Genomic DNA, 25,272 nt, shown 5'->3' with positions numbered 1-25,272 from the left:
ACCTCACGCTCTAGGGGCCGTATCAGCTGTTATCACTGTGGACCAGCTGCGCGCACCGTTGGAGGAGCACGTTCCCCGGCATTCCCGAGCGGCCAAACGCGGCGTGGATCTAATGAATCTTCGGTCAGTGGCTCGAGCCAAATCTTCGCGCACGGAGGATACTATTCTTCAGTTGGCACTGATCAATATTAGATCCTTGTCTAACAAGACTTTTATATTAAACGACTTCTTTGTATCCCGGGAGCTTGACTGCATGCTTCTTTCAGAGACGTGGGTTAAACCAGGTGAGTGTTTCCCCTTCTCAGAGCTTCTTCCACCGGCATGTTCTTTCTTTAGCTCTCCACGAACCACGGGAAAAGGAGGGGGTCTAGCGACAGTTTTTAAAACCATGCTAAACTGTAAGAAAACCCCTTGTGAACAATACAAGAGCTTTGAGCTGCAACTCTTCGAACTAAACCTCAATCTAACAGTATTATGTGCGCTCATTTACCGCCCTCCTAAATTCAATAAGGATTTTATAAAGGATTTTTCGGCGTTCGTGGCAGGCATGGCTCTTAAGTATGATCATTTTTTAATTGTTGGTGATTTTAATATTCATGTGTGCTGTACTTCTAAGCCCTTGGTCAAGGACTTTTTAAACATCTTAGATTCGTTTAACCTCAGTCAGTCTGTGAACTGCCCGACTCATAACAAGGGACATATTTTAGACCTGGTCTTGTCCCATGGCCTAAATCTGTCCATAAAGAATATTTCTGATGCAGGTATTTCTGACCATATGCCTGTCTTGTTTTCTGTTTCTCTGCCGCGCCCTCTAAGTAAAGCGTGCGTCCCCATGCGTCAGCGGCGCGCTATAAGTCCATCTACGGCTTCCCTTTTTGCTGCAGCGTTCGATAACTCTCCTTTCATGTCCATGGGTGCCTCTTGTTCAAATATGGACATTGATGAACTGGTTACTCTATTTGACTCAACGTGCACAGAAATTCTTGACTCAATAGCACCGTTTATGCTCAGGCGCTCTAATTTAAATGGAGAGCCATGGCACAATGACACTACTCGTGCTCTCAGAAGGGAATGTCGCCGTGCTGAGAGAAAATGGAAAAAAGACAAACTTCATGTATCTCTGGGGATGTTAAGGGACTGTTTGTCTAACTACCAAGACGCTGTTAAGGCTGCAAAGACTCAGTATATGTCAAACCTTGCACAAAGCAACTGTCACAAACCTCATGTTCTTTTTAATGTTCTAAATAGGATAATCAACCCCCCTGAGCATACTGGCATCATTCCCAGTGCCCTTCTGTGTGACAGATTTTGTAAATTCTTCATGGATAAAGTGGCCAGTATCCGGGCCTTAACCCTTTGTGTTGCGCCAGATCCCAGTATTTTACCTTTATGTTCAGTTGTTTTTGAAGATTTTATGCCAATATCTCTCTCTGAGCTGTCAAAGATGGTCCAAAGTTTAAGACCCTCGGTCTGTTCATCAGACAGCCTTCCAGCCAAACTTTTTAAAGATGTAATTTACACTGTTGGGCCTTGTATTTTAAATTTGATAAACTTGTCACTTTCAGCTGGGCATGTTCCGGGTGCTTTTAAAAAGGCCATCGTGCAGCCCCTCCTGAAAAAGCATAATTTGGACTCCTCTGTTTTGTCCAACTACAGGCCAGTGTCTAAGCTTCCATTTTTGTGTAAAGTTTTAGAAAAAGTGGTATATGCCCAACTTCAATTGCATCTAAATTCCAACAACATCTTTGAAAAATTTCAGTCTGGTTTTAGATCCTGTCACAGTACAGAAACTGCTCTCTTAAAAGTTTTTAACGATCTTCTTTTAATTTCTGATTCTAGTAGCTCTGCGATGCTAGTGCTTTTAGATTTAACGGCAGCATTTGATACGGTCAACCATAATATTTTATTATCCAGACTAGAGTCCTGTGCAGGCATTAAAGGCACTGCTCTGAAGTGGTTTCAATCATATCTGACAGATAGGTCCTTTTCTGTAAACCTTGGTCCTTTTTATTCAGACAAAGCACCAATTGACAGCGGGGTGCCTCAAGGCTCAATTTTAGGCCCAGTCTTGTTCTCTCTATATATGCTGCCCCTGGGATCAATCTTCCAAAAACACAATATTTCCTTTCATTGTTTCGCAGATGACATCCAAATATATCTACCTTTGAATATCAAAACAAACTCTATTGAAGCTCTGAAAAAATGTTTACAAGAAGTTAAAGACTGGATGTCATTGAATTTTTTAAACCTAAATGACAAAAAAACTGAACTTGTAATTTTTGGGGAGCCCGATGTCTCTGGTTTTAACAGTACTCTTGAACAAATGCTGCCAAATTGCTGCCCGTCAGTAAAAAGTCTTGGTGTTTTTATTGACAGTTCTTTTAAACTCGATAAACAAATCAGCTCAGTGGTTAAAACAAGCTTTTTTCAGCTTAGACTGCTAGGGAAGGTCAAGCCCTACCTGCCCCACAACCAACTGGAAAAAGTTGTGCATGCAATAACAAATCGCCTGGACTATTGTAACTCATTGTACTATGGCCTTGATCAGTCTTCAGTTCGCCGACTACAACTAGTTCAAAATGCGGCTGCACGCCTGATGACAGGGATAAGGCGCAGAGACCACATCACCCCGGTACTGTCATCTCTCCACTGGCTGCCTGTCATTTTTAGAATCCATTTTAAGATCTTATTGTTTGTTTTTAAATCTCTAAATGGGTTGGCTCCATCATATTTATCCGACATGTTGACTCTGCACACGCCAGTCAGAGCACTTAGGTCCACTGACCAGCTGCTTTTAAACTGTCCAAGGTCCAGACTGAAAACCAGAGGGGACAGAGCATTTTGTGTTGCAGGTCCTAAGCTCTGGAACGCTCTTCCTTTCAATATTAGAGCAGCTACATCTATGGAGAGTTTTAAATCACTTTTAAAAACTCATGTTTTTGCACTTGCTTTTTAATACAAGCTGAGTTGTGTAATCTTTTTTCGTGTCGCTTTTATTATGTTGTATTGTATGGTTATTTCATGTTGTTTCTCTGTATCTGTACAGCACTTTGGGGCAGCAGTGTCTGTTTGTAAACGTGCTATATAAATAACCTTGACCTTGTATCTTCCCAATGCTTGTCAAAACATGAAAAGTGATTAACTTTGTATTGTAGGCTTGTATTTTAATGAGCAGGGTGGGGGGGATCTTGTGTGTGTGTGTGTGTGTGTGTGTGTGTGTGTGTGTGTGTGTGTGTGTGTGTGTGTGTGTGTGTGTGTGTGTGTGTGTGTGTGTGTGTGTGTGTGTGTGTGTGTGTGTGTGTGTGTGTGTGTGTGTGTGTGTGTGTGTGTGTGTGTGTGTGTGTGTGTGTGTGTGTGTGTGTGTGTGTGTGTGTGTGTGTGTGTGTGTGTGTGTGTGTGTGTGTGTGTGTGTGTGTGTGTGTGTGTGTGTGTGTGTGTGTGTGTGTGTGTGTGTGTGTGTGTGTGTGTGTGTGTGTGTGTGTGTGTGTGTGTGTGTGTGTGTGTGTGTGTGTGTGTGTGTGTGTGTGTGTGTGTGTGTGTGTGTGTGTGTGTGTGTGTGTGTGTGTGTGTGTGTGTGTGTGTGTGTGTGTGTGTGTGTGTGTGTGTGTGTGTGTGTGTGTGTGTGTGTGTGTGTGTGTGTGTGTGTGTGTGTGTGTGTGTGTGTGTGTGTGTGTGTGTGTGTGTGTGTTCTGTGTGTTCTGTGTGTTCTGTGTGCTCTGTGTGCTCTGTGTGCTCTGTGTGCTCTGTGTGCTCTGTGTGCTCTGTGTGCTCTGTGTGCTCTGTGTGCTCTGTGTGCTCTGTGTGCTCTGTGTGCTCTGTGTGCTCTGTGTGCTCTGTGTGCTCTGTGTGCTCTGTGTGCTCTGTGTGCTCTGTGTGCTCTGTGTGCTCTGTGTGCTCTGTGTGCTCTGTGTGCTCTGTGTGCTCTGTGTGCTCTGTGTGCTCTGTGTGCTCTGTGTGCTCTGTGTGCTCTGTGTGCTCTGTGTGCTCTGTGTGCTCTGTGTGCTCTGTGTGCTCTGTGTGCTCTGTGTGCTCTGTGTGCTCTGTGTGCTCTGTGTGCTCTGTGTGCTCTGTGTGCTCTGTGTGCTCTGTGTGCTCTGTGTGCTCTGTGTGCTCTGTGTGCTCTGTGTGCTCTGTGTGCTCTGTGTGCTCTGTGTGCTCTGTGTGCTCTGTGTGCTCTGTGTGCTCTGTGTGCTCTGTAACCTAAACTCTCCTGACTCCAGGTGCAAGTAGAGGATTAGAGTCCTCTTTCTCTCTTTCTGTGTTTGTGCCAGCATTGATATAACACTGTTTTGTAGGTTATATGTAAATATGTTCACTGAATCTCTTTCAATAAGAGCTGGTGCAATGACTATTTTTTAAAATAATATTTTTACTTTCTTAAGAAGAAATGCCCATCAGAATAGAAATATACACTTTATCTAAATTTAGAGATCAGCTCTCAGCTGTTCGGATATGTGCTTCATAATGATAGATATCCTTTCCTTAAAAGCAGAGGGAAATGATAGGTAAATAACACCCTAGTTGTAACCCTAAAGCTTGACATAAATTGTTAACTTAAATCTGATTGGTTGATTGGAATGCTGTTCCAGGATCAACAAAGATGTTTATCCAGGAACATGTTGTAGTTGAAGTAAGGAGAAAATAATGTTTTAATGGAAAAAAGCCATTATTGGACTTGTTTTCTTTTCTTTTTAGTCAGTTGAGAAACAAAGTTTACAAAAAAACACATATTGATGAGCACTTTTGAGTAAGAACTAAACCCCGGAAGTGTTGGGGGGTAACGCATTACAAGTAACTTGAGTAACGTAATCAGATTACTTTTTTTCAAGTAACTAATTAACACATTACTTTTAAATTTACAACAAAATATCTACAGTAAGTTACTTCAAATAAGTAAGTTGCACCTCTTCTGTCCCCATGTTGAGAGAAATCGTAAGTGCGGCGATGTTGTGTGTAAACACGATGGTTTATTGTAGTTTTAGACTAAATGTGAGCATGCATTTACCCATCTCACTTGCACAAAAACAGATTTAGTATTCCTCAAAATGAATAAAACGGTGAAATGCAGACTAACAATATTACGCAAACCTGCAAAAAATTAATATTTTACATTACACAAATATACTGCGTAAAAGGCATACAAATTGCTGTGAGAGATTGTACTGTTGTTTACCAGTAAAAAAAAAAAAAGTCAGAGGATAAAAACTCATTAAATTATTGAAAGTTGTGAGATCTGAACATTTAAAAAAGACTTTTATACAGCCATTGTAAAGTCTGTAAGTTCAATATGTCGTCTACGCTAACTAAGGTCAATAGACAGAGACGAACATGTCTCGGATTTTATATTACTGTACATCTCCATTTCCCCCCCGTTTTCACTGTACAGTAACAGTTAGATTTACCTGAAACATTTCCTCCGTCTCTGATTCTCCCAGATATCTGTGATTACTCTGGAATTGTTCACACCAGAGCTGAAAGTACAACATTCACTTCTCAGTGTTTCCCCTACCATTGTTTTGGAATTTGGAATTTGTAAATTTGAGGAATAAATAGAAAGCAGTTCAGTACACTTAAAATCAAATCGCGATGTAGACTAGTGTGAGTGAAAATTAAAACACAAAGACTATTTAAATACGAATCCTGTTCGTATTTATAAATGGAACGAATCACACAGAACGAATCCTATATGGGGAGGCTGCAGACCTGGAGCCGGCAGATATACGCCCCTGGCAGTTTTGCGACCCTGACAGTTTGACGCCCCATGTTGTTCCTGATGCGTCCAGTAGAGGGATACACTGCAAAATAACATAATTAAATCGACACGTGCACATTAATAACTCGTCCATAGACTTGACAATTTTTTAGTTTTTTGTTCATTTAAATATAAACGCTACAGTGTAGATCTGCACGGATTAAAATGTCTGTAGATATTCAGTTTGATTTCAGCCAATTTTCAGCCTACAAAAGACTATGAGTTTTTGTGAATTGAAAAATAAAAAATACACATAGTTGGATCAATTATGACAAGTATATGACCTGCTGCAGTTATAGGCCTATTCACCGTAGGTTTTTATGGGAGACTGAGTGAAATATATTATGAATTTATATAAAGTTACATTTAGATATTAACCAAATTTAGCCCATTAGACAGTACCATGTAATCATATGGATCCTCGAACTAAATATCTGCTGTAGCTACTATTCTCTGTTGGTCGTCATACAGCTACAAACTAAATAGAACGACGCAGTGTCTCGTTCCCTTTCTCAGGGAACAAGGGTTACATACGTAACCCGAGACGTTCCCTTTCGAGGGAACTCGAACTGCGTCGGTGACGACACTAGGGGAACGAGATACCCACTATGCCACAACGAACCCCGCTCATCCTAGTGTGAAGCTGTCTTCAGCCTCAACTTAGGACGAAAGCACTCGTGCACCGGGTGTAGAGGGAAGATCCAGACTGTAAAACCTCATGAATGTGTGCGGAGTGGCCCAGCCAGCCGCCTCACATATGTCATGGATAGAAACCCCTGAAAGGAGGGCTCTAGAGGACGCCTCTGGTGGAGTGAGCCCTCACGGCCATAGGTGAAGGCAAATTGCGCACCTGATAGGCCAGGGAAATAGTCTGAACGATCCAGTTGCTGATGGTCTGCTTAGAGGCGGGAAGCCCCTTCTTGGGCGACCCAAAACACACCAGCAACTGGTCCGACTTCCGCCATGAGGAGGACCTCTGGATATAACACTGCAGTGCTCTGACAGGGCAGAGCAGATGAAGTCTCCCCTCATCCGCCGTCACATGAGGTGGAGGATGAAATGCCTGCAGAACCATAGGCCGTGCCACATTAGAAGGCACCTTGGGCAAATAGCCGGGCCTGGGGTGTAAGATGGGCTTAATGTTGCCTGGAGCAAATTCCAAGCACCCAACGGAAATAGAGAGCGCCTGGAGATCTCCTACCCTCCTCAGAGAAGTAATGGCCAACAAAAAGACCACCTTAAACGAAAGGTTCTTGGCCTCAGCCGACTCCAATGGTTCGAAGGGGGCCTCGGCCAGCCCTTCGAGAACCACTGCCAGGTCCCAAGAGGGAACCCTGGTGCGAGTCGCAGGTCTCATCCTCCAGGCTCCACGGAGGAAACGTACGACCAGGTGATGCCTCCCCAGAGGACCATCACTCAGAGGAGCGTGGAAAGCCGCAATGGCAGCCACATAAACCTTGAGTGTGGACGGGGTAAGGGGTGTGAGACAAACAACACCAAATAGGACAAACTGATTTTCACAACACAGAGCGCTTGCTGAATAGCAAAAAGCTGACATTTTCTGTGTGCCGGCGTGCCTTTGTACACATCCGCTTGTGCCGTCACACGCTACGTCATCACGCAACGCCAATAGGATTGGATTCGGTTTCATTCATAAATTCAGACGCGCTACGCTGAAGGGTGTTCCCCTAGTGTCGTCACCGACGCAGTTCGAGTTCCCTCGAAAGGGAACTATCATCATGACATAAACGCACAGAAACTCAAAAGGTCTTCACGGCAACCCGTCAAAATAAAAGTTCGGTTTAACTTGACAGAAATATATTACTGTTGTAAGTCCGTCTAATTCGATCCAAGGGCGGCATTCAAATTAGCGGTGAAGGTCTCAACGCGCGTTCCGTCTCTTCCAATGGCAAAAGGATTTTTTAATTAAATATAATATATTTTGTCTTATGTATTAACTCGTTTCATCTGACTCCATAAAATGAAAGTGTTTTTCAATGATATCTGTGCATCATTAAGTATACGTTAATGTTTGACTATTCCTTTTAACTCCAAGGAAAATAAAGTCAAAGTCTGTTAGAATAATCAAATATAACAATTTATTATGTCAGGTAAAAGTATTATGCCAATTTCATAATCAGTTCAAAGATCATCAATACAAAACATCAAATGCTCTGATAAGAGAAATAGATGCAAACCCAACATTTAAGAACTACATGAGCTATCCTCACGGGCTGATCTGAGATACAGAAAACAGCCCTGATCTTCCAGTTGCATTTCCTTATATACCATGACCTCATTTCATATGTAAGTTCCAGTGGAAATTTACTGGTAGGTAACCATTTGCTTAGTTGTAATTTGCATTCAAACAAAAGGCCAGAAGGTGTTAACTCCAAAGCAAACCCTTCTGTGTGAAGGATATTTATATATTCTTAATAACCTTATTACCTTTTGTTTTACTTCTTTTGGAATGAGACACTCGTACCAGCCACCCTGAGACCTTTAAAATGATACTAAACACAATCCTTAATGATAATCATTCACATTAAAACCATACATATATACTTATGTGAGTTTCAGGTGATCTGCAAGAGTGGGGGGAAGCTGTGTGTGTGTGTGTGTGTGTGTGTGTGTGTGTGTGTGTGTGTGTGTGTGTGTGTGTGTGTGTGTGTGTGTGTGTGTGTGTGTGTGAGAGAGAGTTGTTCACATGTTAATTTGCAAGCAAGGTCCTTTGTCTTCGGAGACCAGTGGTCAGATAATTTCTCTTTAACCAGTTTTCCAGTCTTACACTGTTGTACAATATAATTTAGATATGTCCCAATGTAATAATACACTAACACTAATCCAAATAAATTATCATCAAAACTGAAATTTTTAAGGAATAATCCATGTTTTAATTTTAACAGTAAAGCTCATTGTGCAGCACGTTATTTGACAAAACGTTTCTTTAATTTCAAAATTGATGATAAATGATAAAATTTGTTTTTTATGTCTTCATTTTATTACCAGAAAAAAACACAACACAGAATTAGTGTGACATTTTTTTTCATATACATATTTTTTAAATGTTGTATAAGTTTAATGATTCATAATACATGATTTCAATTAGTTAGACATGCTTTTTGATCGCAAAAAAATTTACACCACGTATCCGTAACACGCCCGCTCCGCAACACTAGCAAAAAGAGAGAAAAAAATCCTAGGGGAAACACTGCTACTGATAGGCTACTATTTTTGTTTTCATTTTTTATTAGTGTTTTGACAGCATGAAGGATGAAATAAGCTATTACACCATGTATAATTGCAGCATTTTGACCCTATACCAAACGGTTCACCCAAACATGAAAATTCTGTCATCATTTATTCAAATTCATACAGGCTTGGAACAACATGAGGGTGTCTTGAACACAAAAGAAAATATTTTGAAGAATATCAAAAAAAGATGTACCCCATTGACTTACATGTTTTTTTGTGTTTTTTTTGCATACTATGGGAGTTAACTTAATGGAGCCCATCAACTATTTGGTTACCCATTATTATTCAAAATATCTGAAAAAAAATGACCCTAGCAACACAGGGTTTGTTCAAATGTCATCTCTTTTTTTTTTTTTCAAACCTAGATAACTAACAATGACAACAATAGGAGGTTTCAAAACCAAAACAAACAATCCGACAACTGTGACTCCAGGTGGTCAACATGAGAAATAATACATCCATTACATGAATCCCTTTTCAAACAGACAGTTAATACGGTTATTTTTGCACAAATTTCAGAATTACAAACAAATTGATCATGTGAAATGTGTATATCAAATAATAATTTTAAGAAAAGCAAAAGCATTTTAATTCTTAGAGGGATAAAAGGATGAAGAATAAGCATCACAAGTTGTTTATTAGTTTGATATAAAAAAAATGAAATAAAATAAATGTTTAGACTGCCTAAACTGCCGATCTGTTCTGGCGTTTGTTGGCAAACCTCCTGGCAAACAGACGTTCCCTCAAGAGTACATGGTGAGTCCAATCCACTAAAACACAGAAATAGGTTGTAAATTTATGAATTTTTTATGATAAAAATAACAAATAAAATCAAGCAGAATGTTTTTAAACACTTGTACAGTATGTGGTTGGAGATATGGAAAAAAAATTATGTTTACATCAGGATTACCTCACTCTCATTAAGAGTTATCTTCCCACTTTCACAGAGTCTCTGGAATATTCCTGGTGAAGAAAATAAAGACTGTTAAAATGTAATAATAAAAATAATAATAAATACCCAGGGTATTTAGCTCAAACTATTTCAGGAGTTTTACATTTTATTTTACAGTCCTGAACATCAAATTAGGCCGGCACGGTGGCTCAGAGGATTTCTGTGTGGACTTTGGTTAAATTGGAAAGTTTAAAATGGCCCATAGATGTTACAGTGAGAGTGTGAATGTGAGTGTTTGTACTGGGAAAGGCTCCAGCTTTCTGTATAAGGAAACCAGAGAGAGAGAGAGAACATCAAATTGTCTTTCTGTCTAGTGTTACTCACTAGCCATGCAGTTCAAACGCATGACAAGGCAAATGAAACCCTCCAGAGAGATCTGTTCTGAAGCACCACCATACCGCACAACCATGAGACTCAGGATGTCTTCATTTAGATGCAAGCCTAGGGCACAAAAACCATGATATACAGTAAATACAGGATCCATACAATGTGTGAATGAAAATATTATATCATAATATCTCTGTTTTCAATTTTAGGGGTCACTGGGCAGCTATAGATATACACTGTACCACCAGCAGCGATGTTTGTAAAAAATAGTTAGTGCAAATATTGAATACTTTTCTACTACTAAAGAAATTACAATATTTTCTACAATGTTTTACTGCAGCAAAGTATAAACTGTATAAGCTTCAACCTGTTTTCTCTAATGCATTTTGCAGTTCGTTCAAAGACAGAACGCCATCTTTGGAAGTATCCATGCTGTAGAAGATTTCCTGTAAAAAAAAAAAAAAAAAGTAAGTGTCTTGTAAGTGCCATGTTTCTTGTCTTAATACAATAACAATCGAAGCTAAATTCCAAACCAAATCCACTCACCTTGTACATCTTAATGCGGGTCCACAGACGAAGAAATTCTGATCCATGAAGTCTTCCAGTGACAGAGAACTATTTTTATTGTCAGGAAATATTTCTAGAGCTAAAACATGTTTCTTCACAGTATGACTGGAAACACAAGCGGATAAATGTGGATAAATCATATATCATTGTTAAACATATTATTTTTTAATAGTTAGTTTTTAATTACTTGTTTAAGGAACAAAGGATACATCTGACATGGCAATTATACTTCTGCAGGAATCCAGGCCAAATCCTTCAGTATTTTTATTTCCTAAAACGTACGGGTCACATTTGAGTGATTTATGAGGCAATTTAAGATTTATAAACTAGCAATAGAACGTACAGGATTTTTAAAACACTCACCTCTAAGTAGGTTTTCATGAAGAATCTGTTGAAGTTTCTCAGCATCAACAACTTTGTACTGTTTCAAAAGAAGACACAAGAGTTTGAAGCTTGTAGCAGCTATATTTTGTTTGTTTTTTGATAATATATTACCTTACATATTTACCTGATCGGAATATTGCCGAAACAAAGTTTTAGTTTTCAATACTTCATCCACTTTATCGTTGTATGCGACCTAAATATGAGAAAAGAGACAACTGTAGCATCGGCAACTGCTAAAATCACAATTAGAGTCCCTATTTCTACAGCAGAAAATAAATGTCTGAGTTCTGATAATCTACTCTTTACAAATTTTAGATTTATTTATTTATTTATTTATTTATTTATTTATTTAAAAGGGACAATGCATATTAATGAACATCTTTTCAGAGATGTAAATATGCCAGAATTAGCCCCAGGGCTACTTTACATCTGCAGTCCCCCGTCAGGTCATCACAATAACAAACAACAATGCTAACATTTAAATTTACATATAATACTACACAGTTTAAGGACACCTCAATATTCAAATAACATACTACAAGAGACATCACTGTTTTCAAACAAGTTACACATACACATATACAAATAAAGTGCTATTCTATGTACTTTAACTACATTGCAATTATGCTAAAGTTCTAAAAGTTACAATAAAGTGCTGGATCTGGTTTGGTATACATACAAATACTTAAACAATACTACAGTGATCTTACCATATACCTCAATTTACAAAAAAAATAATAAACAAATAAATTAGTTAATGGTCACAATTTTGATGTGTCTTGAGCCATTGTTTAAGTTGGTTCTTAAAGCTGTGGTAAGTCGGACATTCACTAATTACAACCGGTAATTTGTTCCAAATCTCTGACCCCTTAATTGACAACACATATTGTCCAAATGTTGTACGCCTGTAAGGCACAATCACCCCTGATGGAAGCCCTAGTAATACTTCTTCCCTCTCCATGTTTTTTTAATGTAATGTATTCACTCAGTGGGGGTGGGGCAAGTCCATTAAGGATCTTATATACAGTACAGGCATATTTTAGCTTTAGAAAATTTTCAAAACTTAGTAAGTTATATTTCTGTAATATTGAACAGTAGTGATGTGATAGCGGTTTTCTATCAAATATTTTTAAGGCTCGTTTAAAAAGTGACTCAATTGGTTTAAGCGTTGTGACATTTGTGAGAGACCAATTTATAAAACAATATTCAATATGGGAAAAAATCATAGAGTGAAGAAACATTCTGGCTGCTTTACATGATAGTGATGGTCTAATATATTTGAAGTTTGCAAGATTAAATTTAACAGTTTTTGAAAGACAATTGACATGATTTTTAAAGGACAGTGTAGGATCTAATACAACTCCAAGATATTTAAATTCATTTACTATCTGTATTTCTTCTTGTTTTAAAAATATATTTGAACGTGTCATTTCAATTTGTCGCTTAGAAAACATTATACAAACAGTTTTTTTAGGATTCAATAGCAGACATGATTTTGTAAGCCACTCCTGTACACGAGTGAGTGAAGATGTAAGCGACTGAGAGGCGTCTTGAGCAGTTTTGGCGTGTGTAAAAATTACTGCATCGTCTGCATACATTAAAATATTGATGTTTTGGCATACTGTAGGCAGGTCGTTAATGTATAAGGAAAATAAAATTGGTGCAAGTACAGAGCCTTGAGGGACTCCTACTGAACATTCAAGGTGAGGAGATTTAATATTATTAACAGAGACACAGTGCGTTCTGTTGGTTAAGTAGGAATTCATCCAGCTGATGGCTTGTTTGGAAAAATTGAAGTTTGTCAATCTAGACAAGAGCATTTGATGATTGACGGTATCAAATGCCCTTTTCAAATCCAAAAAAACAGCATGATATCAGATTCTCAACTCTTAAAATGAATAAAATGTTAATTTATGTAACATTATATTAATAATTTTATAGAATAAACAATAATGTAATATTCAATGTGCAGAGAAAAGTGTTCATGTAGATTCTGAAGTTGTAATTATTCTAACTTTATTGTACAATTAATTTCATTCCCATTGTAGAGTTAACAAAAACAAGACAAAGATAGGGTTTAGTTGAAAGAAAACCAATATTTCAGTAACTAATTCAATGATTGCACATATTGACAAACTCAAGAGTATACTAAACATTTTTACTAAATAAGTCTGTGTATTATTACCTCGTCTACAAGATCCACAAGAAAATCTTTCTCTGTCCTTTCTGTGTCCTTTCTGGATAAAACAAAAAAACACATGTTTAAACAAAAATTAACCTGTGTAATAAAGCACATGATTGTGAACATTTCAGTGTATAAAGTCAGTTTATCTACTTAAATGTTGAATATTGTAAACTTATAGTCAATCTCTCAGTCCTTCATGTAACTCACTGAATGTTTATCTCATTTTTGCACAGAATGGACAGGATGAATTCTGCGTTCTTATTAGGGATTTCAGTGGATGGTACAATGAGATACTCTCCTGGCTCCAGTCTGAATAATTTCATCACTTGTCTTGCATCCTGAAAAGCCCCGCTTGTTGCCACAGAGTTTCTACTATGGAAAAAGCTTGATCCAAACTTTCCCTCAGATCTCATCTAAAGGATGATTAAACAAAAAACGTGTCAGAAAGGTATGACAACTTATGTAATATGTATTAAAAACTGATTAAAAACTAATTTTACTTGCCTCGGGTGGAACCTGTAAAAGTTCAAAACAAAAATAAATGTTACACTCTAAGCACAAAGGCATCATTGTACAACCATATTTATTGCCTTTGCAGGTTTTGTTTTGTTTATATGTTTATTTATTTTTTTGTGAATACTGACCGCAAACACGTAGAAGCCGATGTCATGGTGTGAAGCATTGCGTCTGTTTCTCTTGTCAGGTTTCTGTATGAGGGACACCAGAACATTGCTCTGGCCCTGCTCACAGGCCTTATCCATCTCATTAATCTTCAGCCAAAACTGGGGGTTGGTAAAGAAGGTGTCTACAATTACAGGACACGGGTGTTAGAAGCAGATTTACATGATGACTAGAAGCTTTATATTTATAATTAATTAAAGCACCTGAATGATTCATGCAGCCTCCAGCTGTACTCCCAGGAACCCAGCTGCCATGGTGGAACTTGGAAATCCAGTGACATGCAGACTTTTCTTCCAGAAAATCAGGACAGGAACAGCAGATATCCATGTTGTCAAATGTTCTAAGGAAATCATTCATTGACATCCTGCAACAACAACAAAAAAACACTTCATATGTAAATCCTAGACTAAATGTAATTCATGTTTTACTATGCATTAAGAATCTTTTTCAAAACATGGTTCATACTCACCAGAACTCTCCATTTTCAGCCTGAAGATGTTGTTTGCGGTCCTCATCACTCACTGTGTTCCACAAGGGTGATCTGAAAGAATGATGTAAAACATACATCAGAATAATGGATCATTTTGACTATGCAATAATCAAACAATTTCACAAACTTTTTTGTTTGAGAACTGCAAAAAATAGAATAATTTGTTGTTAAATGTTTTCACTGCCAGTTGTTCTGAAAGTTAGTTATCTTAAACTGCTACTATCGTGTGATATAATTCATGATATGTTATCTTTTGCTCAATTTGGTCAAAGTTTTCTACAGTCTACTTTAACATCTGAATCTGACCATTCTTATATGAATAGCTTCAATAATATACTCTGTCAGTATTTTTTCTTTTACTAACATAACACCTACAGAAGTTTTGAATGTTATTGTTATTAGTCTTAATAATAGATACATTAAATTTGCTTCTCATATCCTTATGTATCCACTGGCTGATCCACTAACTATCTGGATGTATTCTAGTATTACTCCAATTAATAAAGATGGTGACATTCTTGATTCAACTCATCAGCTCATTATCACATACGTATATCCCCATGTGATAATGATCTGATGAGTTGAATCAGGTGTGTTTGATTAGAGAGACAAAGAAAACGTGCAGTGTTGGGGGTCCTTCAGGAGCAGGGGTGGGAAACACTGATTTAGATGATGTTATATATATGTTTATATACTGTATATACAGTGGGGTAAATAATTATTTGATCCCCTGCTGATTTTGTAAGTTCTGCCACTTTCAAAGAAATGAAGGGTCCATAATACCATATTAGGTTTATTTTAATGGATAGAGACAGAAAATCAACCAAAAAATCCAGAAAAACACATTATATAAAGGTTGTAAGTTGATTAGCATTTGTTCGAGTGAAATAAGTATTTGATCCCAAGCAACCAGCAAGAATTCTGCCTCCCACAGATTGGTTATGTGCCCATGTGGAACACAGATTAGTCCTGTCACTTTAAGAAAGTAGCTACTCCTAATGTCCTGATGTCAGTGGACACCTGTCCACAGAATCTGTATCTTCCATTTCAACCTCTCCACCACCATGGGCAATACCAAAGAGCTGTCAAACGTCAAACAACCAGATTGTAGACTTGTTGGTGTGATAATTCGGATCTCGCCTCATGGGGTAAGGATGAGAATGAAAAAAGGTAAGGGATCCGCGCAGAACTACACAGGAGGAGTTTGTTAATGATCTCAAGGCAGTTAGGACCCAACAAAGAAGTGGGCCAAGAAGAAGCACATTAAGGTCTTGGAGTGGGCTAGCCAGTCTCCAGACCTTAATCCTTTAGAAAATATGTGGAGGGAGCTGAAACTTTGAGTCGCCAAGCGACAGCCAAGAATCCTTTTTAAGGAGTATATCTGTAAAGAGGTGTGGACCAAAATCCCTCCTGAGATGTGTGCAAATCTGGTGACCAACTACAAGAAACATCTTACCTCTGTGCTTGCCAACAAAGGTTTCTTCACCTAGTACTAAGGCATGTTTAGCTTTGGGATCAAATACTTATTTCACTCACTGAAATGCAAATCAATTTATAACCTTTATATAATGTGATTTTTCTGGATTGTTTGGTTGATATTCTGTCTATATCAGTTAAAATAAACCTACCATAAAATTTGTAGACCCTTCATTTCTTTGTAAGTGGGCGAACTTACAAAATCAGCAGGGGATCAAATAATTATTTACCCCACTGTATTATTGCAAGGCAAACATTTTCATGGTCAAGTAATGTTTTGTTTCTTTATCATGTCTTGTTTAGTTTAATAGTTTTATTGTCATGTTGTGTTAGTTTCTTTGTCATGGTTTTCCTTGTCACTGTTTTGCTGATTTCTAGTTCATAGTTTGTAACTGTGGTTTCTCATTAGTTAACACCTGTTCCCTGCTTCTTTGATTGCCATCCTGTGTATTTAGTTTCCTCAGTTCTGTGTTTGTCGTTGAAGTAATGGTAGATGTGTAGAGTTCACTTGCTTTATTTGTTTATTTAAACTTGTATTTCATTGTCATTCTGCGTCACGCATCCCTCCTTAGATTCAACTACACTGCTGTAACGTTCCCCAGCTGGAGTGCCCTTGAGAGCCACTAGAGGGCACTCCACAACAGACTATTGTCATTCACAACTTCATCTCATATAACTCACTGCCCGGACTCTTCATCTATTATCACATTCACCTGTGTCTCATTATCTTGTTTAGCTCACCCCATATAAGCCTGGTTCTCTCATTCATTATCTGGGAAGTCTTGTTTAGTGTTATGGCCGTGTGTCCACCAAAGCGTTTTTACTCGTGCCTGGCGTACGTTTTCAATTGTTTTCAATGGGAGCGCAGCGTTTTTTAAACGCCATGAGCGCAACGAGGCGCTGAGCGTGTATTTAACGCTCAAGCGCTGAGCGTTCGGCGTTTTTTACACGCTGAAGCGCTGAGCGCCCGGCATTTTTACTGGTCGAGAGTTGAAAAATGTCCAACTTTTGGATAAAACGCAGTGCTCATCGCTGTCACTTTTCACCAACCGTTCAATCACAGTGGAGGAGGGGCGGGACTAATATCCAGTGTTGGGCAAGTTACTTTTAAAAAGTAATTAGTTACAGTTACTAGTTACTACTTCCAAAAAGTAACTAAATTAGTAACTCAGTTACAAATTTTAAAAGTAACTAGTTACTTAAGAAAGTAACTATTGCGTTACTTTCAAGTAAAATTTAAATTTAAATGCTCAAATGTGACCCCACCTCTACCCCTCTTTAACGGAACTTACAATACATGTGCATGTTCAATTATTTATGATAAATCTGAATATTATAATGAAATGGACACTTAATACAATACATTATTAACAGAAACATGGAACATTGTACACACATCAAAAAAAAAAAATTTTTTGCTGTGGGACAAAGTGAGACTAGCCTCCAATCAAATGCCATGTAGATATTATGTTTATATAGTAGATCAATGCAAATAACACAATAGATGTTTTGGAACTTTTTATATTTATTGCCCCTCAACAGGCCACAACTGGGCAAAATTAAATTAAGCTTGTCAAGCTCGTCGCCATACCTGTCTCTCGTTGACTGACTGGCTTGCTTGTGTTGTTCATTGTGTGTCCTGTCCTGTCCGACTATGCGTTATGATGGGTCGTTCGCAATTCATGAGCGTTAGCCGTTAGTGATGATGGATCGACTCGTTCGCGAATGAGCTTTTGATGGGTCGTTCGCGATTCGCGAATGAGCCGACTCTAAGAGCCGGCTCTTTTAGGTGAACGTCGGGAGCTGGCTCGCATATCTGAAGAGCCGACTCTATTTTTTACTAATTTAGCCTATAGAAATTAAATAATTATGTAATAAAAATTTAAATATTATAGTCAAAGTCACTTAAAGAGCCGTTTGTGAGCCAAAAGAGCCGGCTCTTTTCAGTGAGCTGAGTCAAAAGTGCCGAATGCCTACTACTATGCGTGCTTTCGAACACCCGCCCAACTCTACCTCTGATTGGCTTACAATGACATTTTACTCTACCTCAGTCGTCAGCATTTATGCGCTTGTCTCGTGCTCTGCCCACTAACCAAGGAAGAACAGTAAAAAAAGTATTTGCCTCTCGCTCAGAGATCTAGTTGGTCTGAGGAAAAAAAAAATCCAGCTTCATCAGTTATAGTAACGCGCCGCATTTTTTGGCAGTTACGGGAACGGCGTTATTAAGATGAGAAGAGTAATCAATTAGATTACTCGTTACTGGAAAAAGTAATGCCGCTAGTAACGGCGTTATTTAACGGCCGTTATTCCCATCACTGCTAATATCACACCGACCAACTGTCATTCAACATTCTTTGTGTACAAGGACATCAACCAGTAGAGCTGAACAAAATGGATGAAAAATGTATATTGCTGGTCTCCGAAAATACGTGTTTATACCAGATGACATCCCCGGATTACCACAATGTGAATTTAAAAAACAATGCTTGGAGGAACATTTCATCGGCGATCGGTCTATCAGGTAAGCAGTCAGACAGCTGATCGGTGGGGGCCGGGATCTACGTTAGCGTAACGTTAGCTTGCAAACCGTCAAAGCTAATTTTTTTTAGATACATTTCTATAAATAACACCCGGTAATCGGAATATTCTATTCAGATATTCTGTATCATAGCAACGAAGCGTCTCAACGGAAAAAACGCTGCGCTGCCAAAACGCTCTCAAGCGCCCACAGCTGGGCGTTTTCAGCAGAGCGCCTAGCGTTTTCACACGGCTAAAAACGCTTTGGTGGACACACGGCCTTACACTGCAATTCCGAGCATTCTCCATGGTTTCATGTCTTTTGGTTATGGATTTCTTGCCTGTTCCGTGGATTATTCTTTTGCCCGTGTTCCCTGCCTTGTTTTGTTTGTGTGTATGGACTGCCTGCCTGTGTTTGACCTTGCCTGTACTTTGGATTGCGTCTTTGGATTACCCTGTTCAATAAATACTGATTTGGATCCTCAACCTTCTTGTCCCGGAGCAGCTTGTGACAGAAGACTTCGCCACTATGGATCCAGCAGTTGAGATCCTCCGCCTACATCAAGGTAATCGACCACTCAAGGACCATATCCAGGACTTCTTGAACATTGCCAATTTCACTTACCTCCCAGACTCTGCTTTTATTATGACTTCTTTTGTTATGGACTCAACAACACTTTACAATCCACACTAATCCGTGATGGTCCTCGAGGGTCACTCATTCAGTACCTAGATTATGACCTTCATTTGACTGGTTTCTCCTTCACTGTCGGGGAGATTGAGGAGAACGTTTCCCTTAGACATTTTTTGGGAGGGGGAAGTATGCACCAAGCTCCGATGGCCGCAAGATGGCAGCCTCTAGGCCTTTGTCTTCGGACAAGATAGCAGCCTCTGTCTGTGTCTTCGGAGAAGATGACCGACTCTACGCCTGTGTCTTCAGACAAGATGGCAGCCTCTACATTTGCGTCTTCGGACAAGATGCCAGCCTCTACGCCTGTGTCTTCGGACAAGATGGCAGCCTCTACGTCTGTGTCTTCGGAGAAGATGGCCGACTCTACACCTGTGTCTTCAGACAAGATGGCAACCTCTACGTCTGTGTCTTCGGACAAGATGCCAGCCTCTACGCCTGTGTCTTCGGACAAGATGGCAGCCTCTAGGCCTTTGTCTTCGGAGAAGATGGCCGACTCTACGCCTGTGTCTTCAGACTAGATGGCAGCCTCCAGGCCTTTGTCTTCGGACAAGATGCCAGCCTCTACGCCTGTGTCTTCGGACAAGATGGCAGCCTCTACGTCTGTGTCTTCGGAGAAGATGGCCGACTCTACACCTGTGTCTTCAGACAAGATGGCAGCCTCTACACCTGTGTCTTCAGACAAGATGGCAACCTCTACGTCTGTGTCTTCGGACAAGATGCCAGCTTCTACGCCTTTGTCTTCGGACAAGATGGCAGCCTCTAGGCCTTTGTCTTCGGACAAGATGGCAGCCTCTACGTCGGTGTCTTCGGAGAAGATGACAGCCTCTACGCCTGTGTCTTCAGACAAGATGGCAGCCTCTACGCCTGTGTCTTCGGAGAAGATGGCCGACTCTACGCCTGTGTCTTCAGACAAGATGGCAACCTCTACGTCTGTGTCTTCGGACAACATGGCCACCTCCACGACGGTGTCTTCGGACAACATGGCCACCTCTGCGCCTGAACCGCCGGGTCCTGAATGCCTCCACTCCACCTCACTCCTGGACAATTTTAGGAGCGTCTGGAAGCCACTCCTTTGAGGTGGGGCTATGTAATGGACACCAGCTGGAGTGCCATTGAGAGCCACCAGAGGGCACTCCACAACAGACTATTGTCATTCGCTCACAAACTTTATCTCCCATAACTCACTGCCCGGACTCTTCATCCATTATCACATTCACCTGTTTCTCATTATCTTGTTTAGCTTACCCCATATCAGCCTGGTTTTCTCATTCATTATCTGTGAAGTTTTGTTTAGTGTTACACTGCAATTCCGAGCATTCTCCCTCTTGGATTTCTTGCCATTTCCGTGTATTACTCTTTTTCCCGTGTTCCCTGCCTTGTTGTGCTTGTTTGTATGGACTGCCTGCCTGTGTTTGACCTTGCCTGTACTTTGGATCACGTCTTTGGATTACCCTGTTTAATAAATACTGCATTTGGATCCTCAACCTTCTTGTCTCGGAGTAGTTCATGACAACTGCACAATGAAAAAAATAGTGTGTTGTCATTTATTGGAAGTGTTAATTAATGGTTTGCTGTTCTTGTGTATTAATTATCTTTTTTTTTTTTTTTATGAGGTGTTTTGTGTATTGTATTTTAGGACTCTCTTGAAAATGAGATGAGCATGTGTGGTTAAATAAAATCAGTTCTTACTTGTCACTCCAGTCTCCATTCCACTCAAAGCGTCCCCATGGGTTGAACAATCTCACAAGCTGAACTGGATATTTACCCATCATGACCTGTTAATTTTTTTTTAAAGATTGTTATATATATATATATATATATATATATATATATATATATATATATATATATTAGTATGAATAATTAGTAGTATGAAAATGTGGCAAATCTTTCTGATATTATCAGTAGCTTTATTTTGTAATTTACCAGAATTCTGAAGTAAAACGCATCTGTTTATTTTTAATCATTTGTGACATTTGAGAACTGAGCAGAACAAACACTAAGATTTATGCAAAAAGGCCAAATCATGTACAAACATATAAAGCATGGGTGAGTATCAAGTTGGTTGGCTTCCATTATCTTTTGTCCCTAAAATATTTACCTAAAGACCTTATTTGAATCTGATGCGTGCTGAGACTTGATTTTGTGCAGTCTTACCTGGTAAACATTTGTCACAGTGTAAGCGTGGCCCAGAACAATGCCATTTGGTAATCGTTGCTCATTCTGATTCTGTGGAAACAGAAAAATTATCAGAAGACAGATGATGTGGTATAAAAGTCATTGCTTAAAAGGTGCTGTAAGTGCTGTAAGTCTTTTTGCTTACCCCTGGTGGAGTTGCACAACCCATAAGGACTTCTGACTGGAACGCACGGTACATTATCTTCCACAAATCAGTTGGAGGCGTTTTCAGTTCGTAGTGCACATGAACCCCACCGGTGAAGTCCATGAGGGCTTCAGATACCTGGCCATAGTGCATGTCAGCATAGGAGCCGCACACCCTGTAACAGTCATTCAAACTCTAAATTGTATGCCGCAATGTAATAGACATAAATTTGATGACTATTACTGTACACGAGTCACAGGTTGAATTACAGTCGTTCTTATATTCAATACAACAGCACTATTGCTTACATATACTTGAAATGATTTTTTATAAAGTCACTAAAAGCTGTACAGGCACTTACTTTGCATATGCTTTCTCCAGCAAGGCTGGCCAGAACTCATTATATGTTTTTGATTTGACAAAAATCAGCTTGCGGTTGATTGTTGGCAGTTTGTCATCAATTACAACATCGTACCATTTCCCAAACCGCCAGAACTGTAAGTTTAAATAAGCAGAACACTGAGTGAAAAACTAACAGGAATAACTATTGCTTGGGGTTTCGATTCTGGATAATATGATCAAAATAGAATTAAATATAGAAAACGATGGCATGAAAAAAGAGGAACTTACCCTGAAGTGAAATAAACCAGTATAATTGTGTCTGAATGACTGTCCGTCTGGGACGACCTTTTGTAATAATTTGTTTTGAAATGTTAGAGCCCCAACAGAGGCCAGAAACCAGCAGTTTCCTGAAGAAGAAAAAAAAACTTATTGGAACAGTAAATTTGATAGGATATCTTTCATATTCACTCATTTTGGATTTTTCTAGTTTTACTAGTGAAGGAATTTACTTTGTTTTCAACAGAAATCGAGCCTAAATATAGCCACAACAAGAGGCAATCACAGGCACTATGGCTCGGACTAAAGGATATAGGGATGTTCATGCATCTTTTCAAATATAATAAGTCTTTAAGTGTGTAATATTATTGGGATAAATTGTATACTAATTATATAAAACTATATTGTAAGAGCAATATAAAATTATGTTTCTACACTTTGTCATGAGGGTATTAGGATGATGCATGCCAAGTTTTGTGCAAATTGAACCATCAAACCAAAAAAATAGATTTTCCAGAAAGTTCAAAATGGCGGGGAAATTTCCCTACGAACAAACAAAATCAGATGTATGGTTCTTGGAGCTTACAAGGATTTGAAAGGGGAAATTATTGTAAAACTCTAATGCACTTATTATAACACCACCTAGTGTGTTGCTCAGAGGGCAGAAAAAGAATAAAATGCAAATCTGTACAAAATTATGTCACATATAACATTTACCTCAGGAAAGCCATTTGACCACATTAGTTGGCTAAAAGAGCTATAGAGAGTAGGCCTATTTTGCTAAATATGTGTACTATATTACATATTTATTATATTTTTACTTATACCTTTAAATAAAGTTATTATAATAAAAAAAACATTATATTTAATTGTAGTTACTTTTAACCTTATACTACCAGCTGATAGGGCTCTCTGTATGTTTACAGCATTAGGTGAGTTTTTTTGTTGTTTTTTTTTGAAAAATTAACGCCTATGTTGTGTACCTAATATTTATCGAAATGAGTCACTATTAAATCAAATCACAATAATTTAATTGAATATAAATCGTGAAATTTTTGTCAAGCAGTAGGCCTATTTTAAAAAAAACGTAACTTACCAGAAATTGTACCATATAGGCCTAAACATTGTAAAATTTTTCACTAAACCTAAATAAAATCTGTTTAGTAACTAAAATGTTTTGACAATCACAATCCACTTATTGTGATGCAAGATTTTCTTTTTTACAACTACCCAATCCACCCCCCTCCCAATTACCGAGATGGCAATCCGTGACGTTCACGTCCTCAGGCTCGGATTTTTGGCTTTCTTTGGCAACACTATCAATGCCGAAATGTATTTGCATCAGTCGGTTGGTACAAGTAAGAACTCTGTATGTTGTTCACTTTACATTCAATATTATTGTAGTGTTATGTGCTTTGAGGCGTGAGGTAATTTAACGCTGTCTCTTATGATGCTTTGCAGACTCTCTGGCTTTGCGCGTTCAAGTGTTATGAAGGAGGCGTGGCTTTGGAGAAGCTCTGAAGGGAGGGTGGGATGCGTTCAAAGCTAAATCTTGCTATTGCTAGTGTCTCCAAAACTGCCAACCCACGCTTTAAGTGTATAAAACAACAATATTGTGGGTACTCAGACATACCTATCTTCCCTTGGGCGAAGTCAAACCTGGACACTGTGTCTACAATAAATGCAGCTTTTGGATACAATTTCTGAAAGAAAATAAGTAAATTTTTCAGTATTTGACTTGTGATCAACGGATGCATTCTGTCAAAAGGAATGTTGGTTGATAGTGGTTTTTAGTAGTGTCGTTTAATTTCTTTAAAGCGTTTAGATTGTCATAGTCAGATCTTTTAGCTTTCTATTAAAATTTTACAAGTTTACACTTCTAATTAGGTGTGCATTATTATCAGAACACGTTAAAGATGAAGTATAGATTACATACCATTGGTCTAATCCACTCCACTCGGGCCATGACTTCTGGCTCCAGCAGCCCTTCGCCAATGGAACGAGGGTCTGGCGGGAAAAACTCATCAACAAATCTCATTCTTTTCTTAAGACAGACGTCTTGTAAAGAGTTGTAGTCCTGATCCATGAACTTCAAAGGATGTGTTGCAGAGCCCATGCCACCCTTCATGTTGCGGTCATCCATGACTTTTAGACACATGCCGTGTGGAACCGCTGGAGGAGGCATTTTGAAATCTGTCTGGATTTCTTTACTATTAAAAAGAGGAAATTACAACAATAATACAAAGATATTACATTTCTTTAATAAAAGTTACCTTTGATTTTTCTGTGTTGGAACTTTTACATTTTCCATTTTAGGCTTTTATCCAAACGACTTTCATTTCATTCAAAGTATACATTTTATCAAACCTATTGTTAGCACAATGCTCAACTGTTTATGCTGCGGGAATACAGACATAAAACATTCATAAACACAGTATAATAAATCCTTACAGAACAACATCTACAGAAGTAAATGTACAGATGTACTTTATTTTGCATATGTTACAGACTACAGACAAAGTAATTAAATTCCTACAAGTATACAATGCATAAAGTGTTTTTTTTTTTTTAAATAAATTAGTTTGTATACAAACGGAATATAGGTCTTCCCTTCCTATGAGACTTTCGAGCTTCGACTTATTGCATTACTGACATAAATAAGATAAATAAGATGAATATGTACCTTCAAAGATGCAATGAATTTTCAGCCAAGTGACTGGTAATCTTCTCCGTCTTTACACACTTTTGCCGTACTTCAAGCTTTTAAACACTTGTAAGCCCTGCCCCATTCCCAGCGTATGTGTTTATAACAAAGAAGTGATTGACAGAAACTCATCTGAACTCATCTGAATCTTTGTCATTATAAGACACTGACATCCTATTTGCCAAAGGACAAAATGTTGGTCCACATATTTCACATTAGTAACTTAAGTGACTATTGTTATTATTATTATTTTCTAGGAGGAAAGATTGCATGTTTATTTCTGTGCATGATATTATAAAATACATTCGGCTTTTTAGACACTCTATTAGAGTTTATGGTTTGCTTTTATG

At 38.6% G+C, this 25,272-nt stretch overlaps 2 protein-coding genes across 2 annotated transcripts in view; both read right to left on the bottom strand.

Annotated features, from left to right (window-relative positions):
• Nucleotides 1–9,689: 9,689 nt before the first annotated feature.
• Nucleotides 9,690–25,272, bottom strand: part of LOC130080302 (calpain-1 catalytic subunit-like) — a 51,319-nt gene continuing 35,736 nt past the window's right edge. The window contains exons 14-22 of the mRNA XM_056245661.1: nucleotides 13,423–13,474; nucleotides 11,362–11,430; nucleotides 11,217–11,274; nucleotides 11,063–11,124; nucleotides 10,833–10,901; nucleotides 10,654–10,732; nucleotides 10,284–10,400; nucleotides 9,918–9,970; nucleotides 9,690–9,777 (exon numbers count right to left, since the gene is read on the bottom strand). Of these exons, the coding sequence (XP_056101636.1) occupies nucleotides 9,751–9,777; nucleotides 9,918–9,970; nucleotides 10,284–10,400; nucleotides 10,654–10,732; nucleotides 10,833–10,901; nucleotides 11,063–11,124; nucleotides 11,217–11,274; nucleotides 11,362–11,430; nucleotides 13,423–13,474 (586 nt within the window). The 3' untranslated portion in view covers nucleotides 9,690–9,750. The remainder of the gene's footprint in view (nucleotides 9,778–9,917; nucleotides 9,971–10,283; nucleotides 10,401–10,653; nucleotides 10,733–10,832; nucleotides 10,902–11,062; nucleotides 11,125–11,216; nucleotides 11,275–11,361; nucleotides 11,431–13,422; nucleotides 13,475–25,272) is intronic.
• LOC130080215 (calpain-1 catalytic subunit-like) lies at nucleotides 13,891–25,009 on the bottom strand. Its single transcript, XM_056245521.1, has 12 exons — nucleotides 24,902–25,009; nucleotides 24,155–24,428; nucleotides 23,852–23,921; nucleotides 22,231–22,349; nucleotides 21,962–22,095; nucleotides 21,601–21,775; nucleotides 21,435–21,506; nucleotides 20,967–21,052; nucleotides 14,573–14,644; nucleotides 14,307–14,467; nucleotides 14,067–14,227; nucleotides 13,891–13,938 (listed from the first exon to the last, which is right to left on the bottom strand). The coding sequence occupies exons 2-12, from the start codon at nucleotides 24,401–24,403 to the stop codon at nucleotides 13,906–13,908; spliced, it is 1,332 nt and encodes a 443-aa protein (XP_056101496.1). The 5' UTR covers nucleotides 24,404–24,428; nucleotides 24,902–25,009; the 3' UTR covers nucleotides 13,891–13,905.

The sequence above is a fragment of the Rhinichthys klamathensis genome, unplaced genomic scaffold, assembly GCF_029890125.1.
Source record: "Rhinichthys klamathensis goyatoka isolate OS25496 unplaced genomic scaffold, OSU_Roscu_1.1 h1tg000032l_1, whole genome shotgun sequence".
Lineage (NCBI taxonomy): Eukaryota > Metazoa > Chordata > Actinopteri > Cypriniformes > Leuciscidae > Rhinichthys > Rhinichthys klamathensis.
The sequence above is the reverse complement of the archived record's forward strand: the minus strand, read 5'-3'. Positions and strand labels throughout refer to the sequence as shown.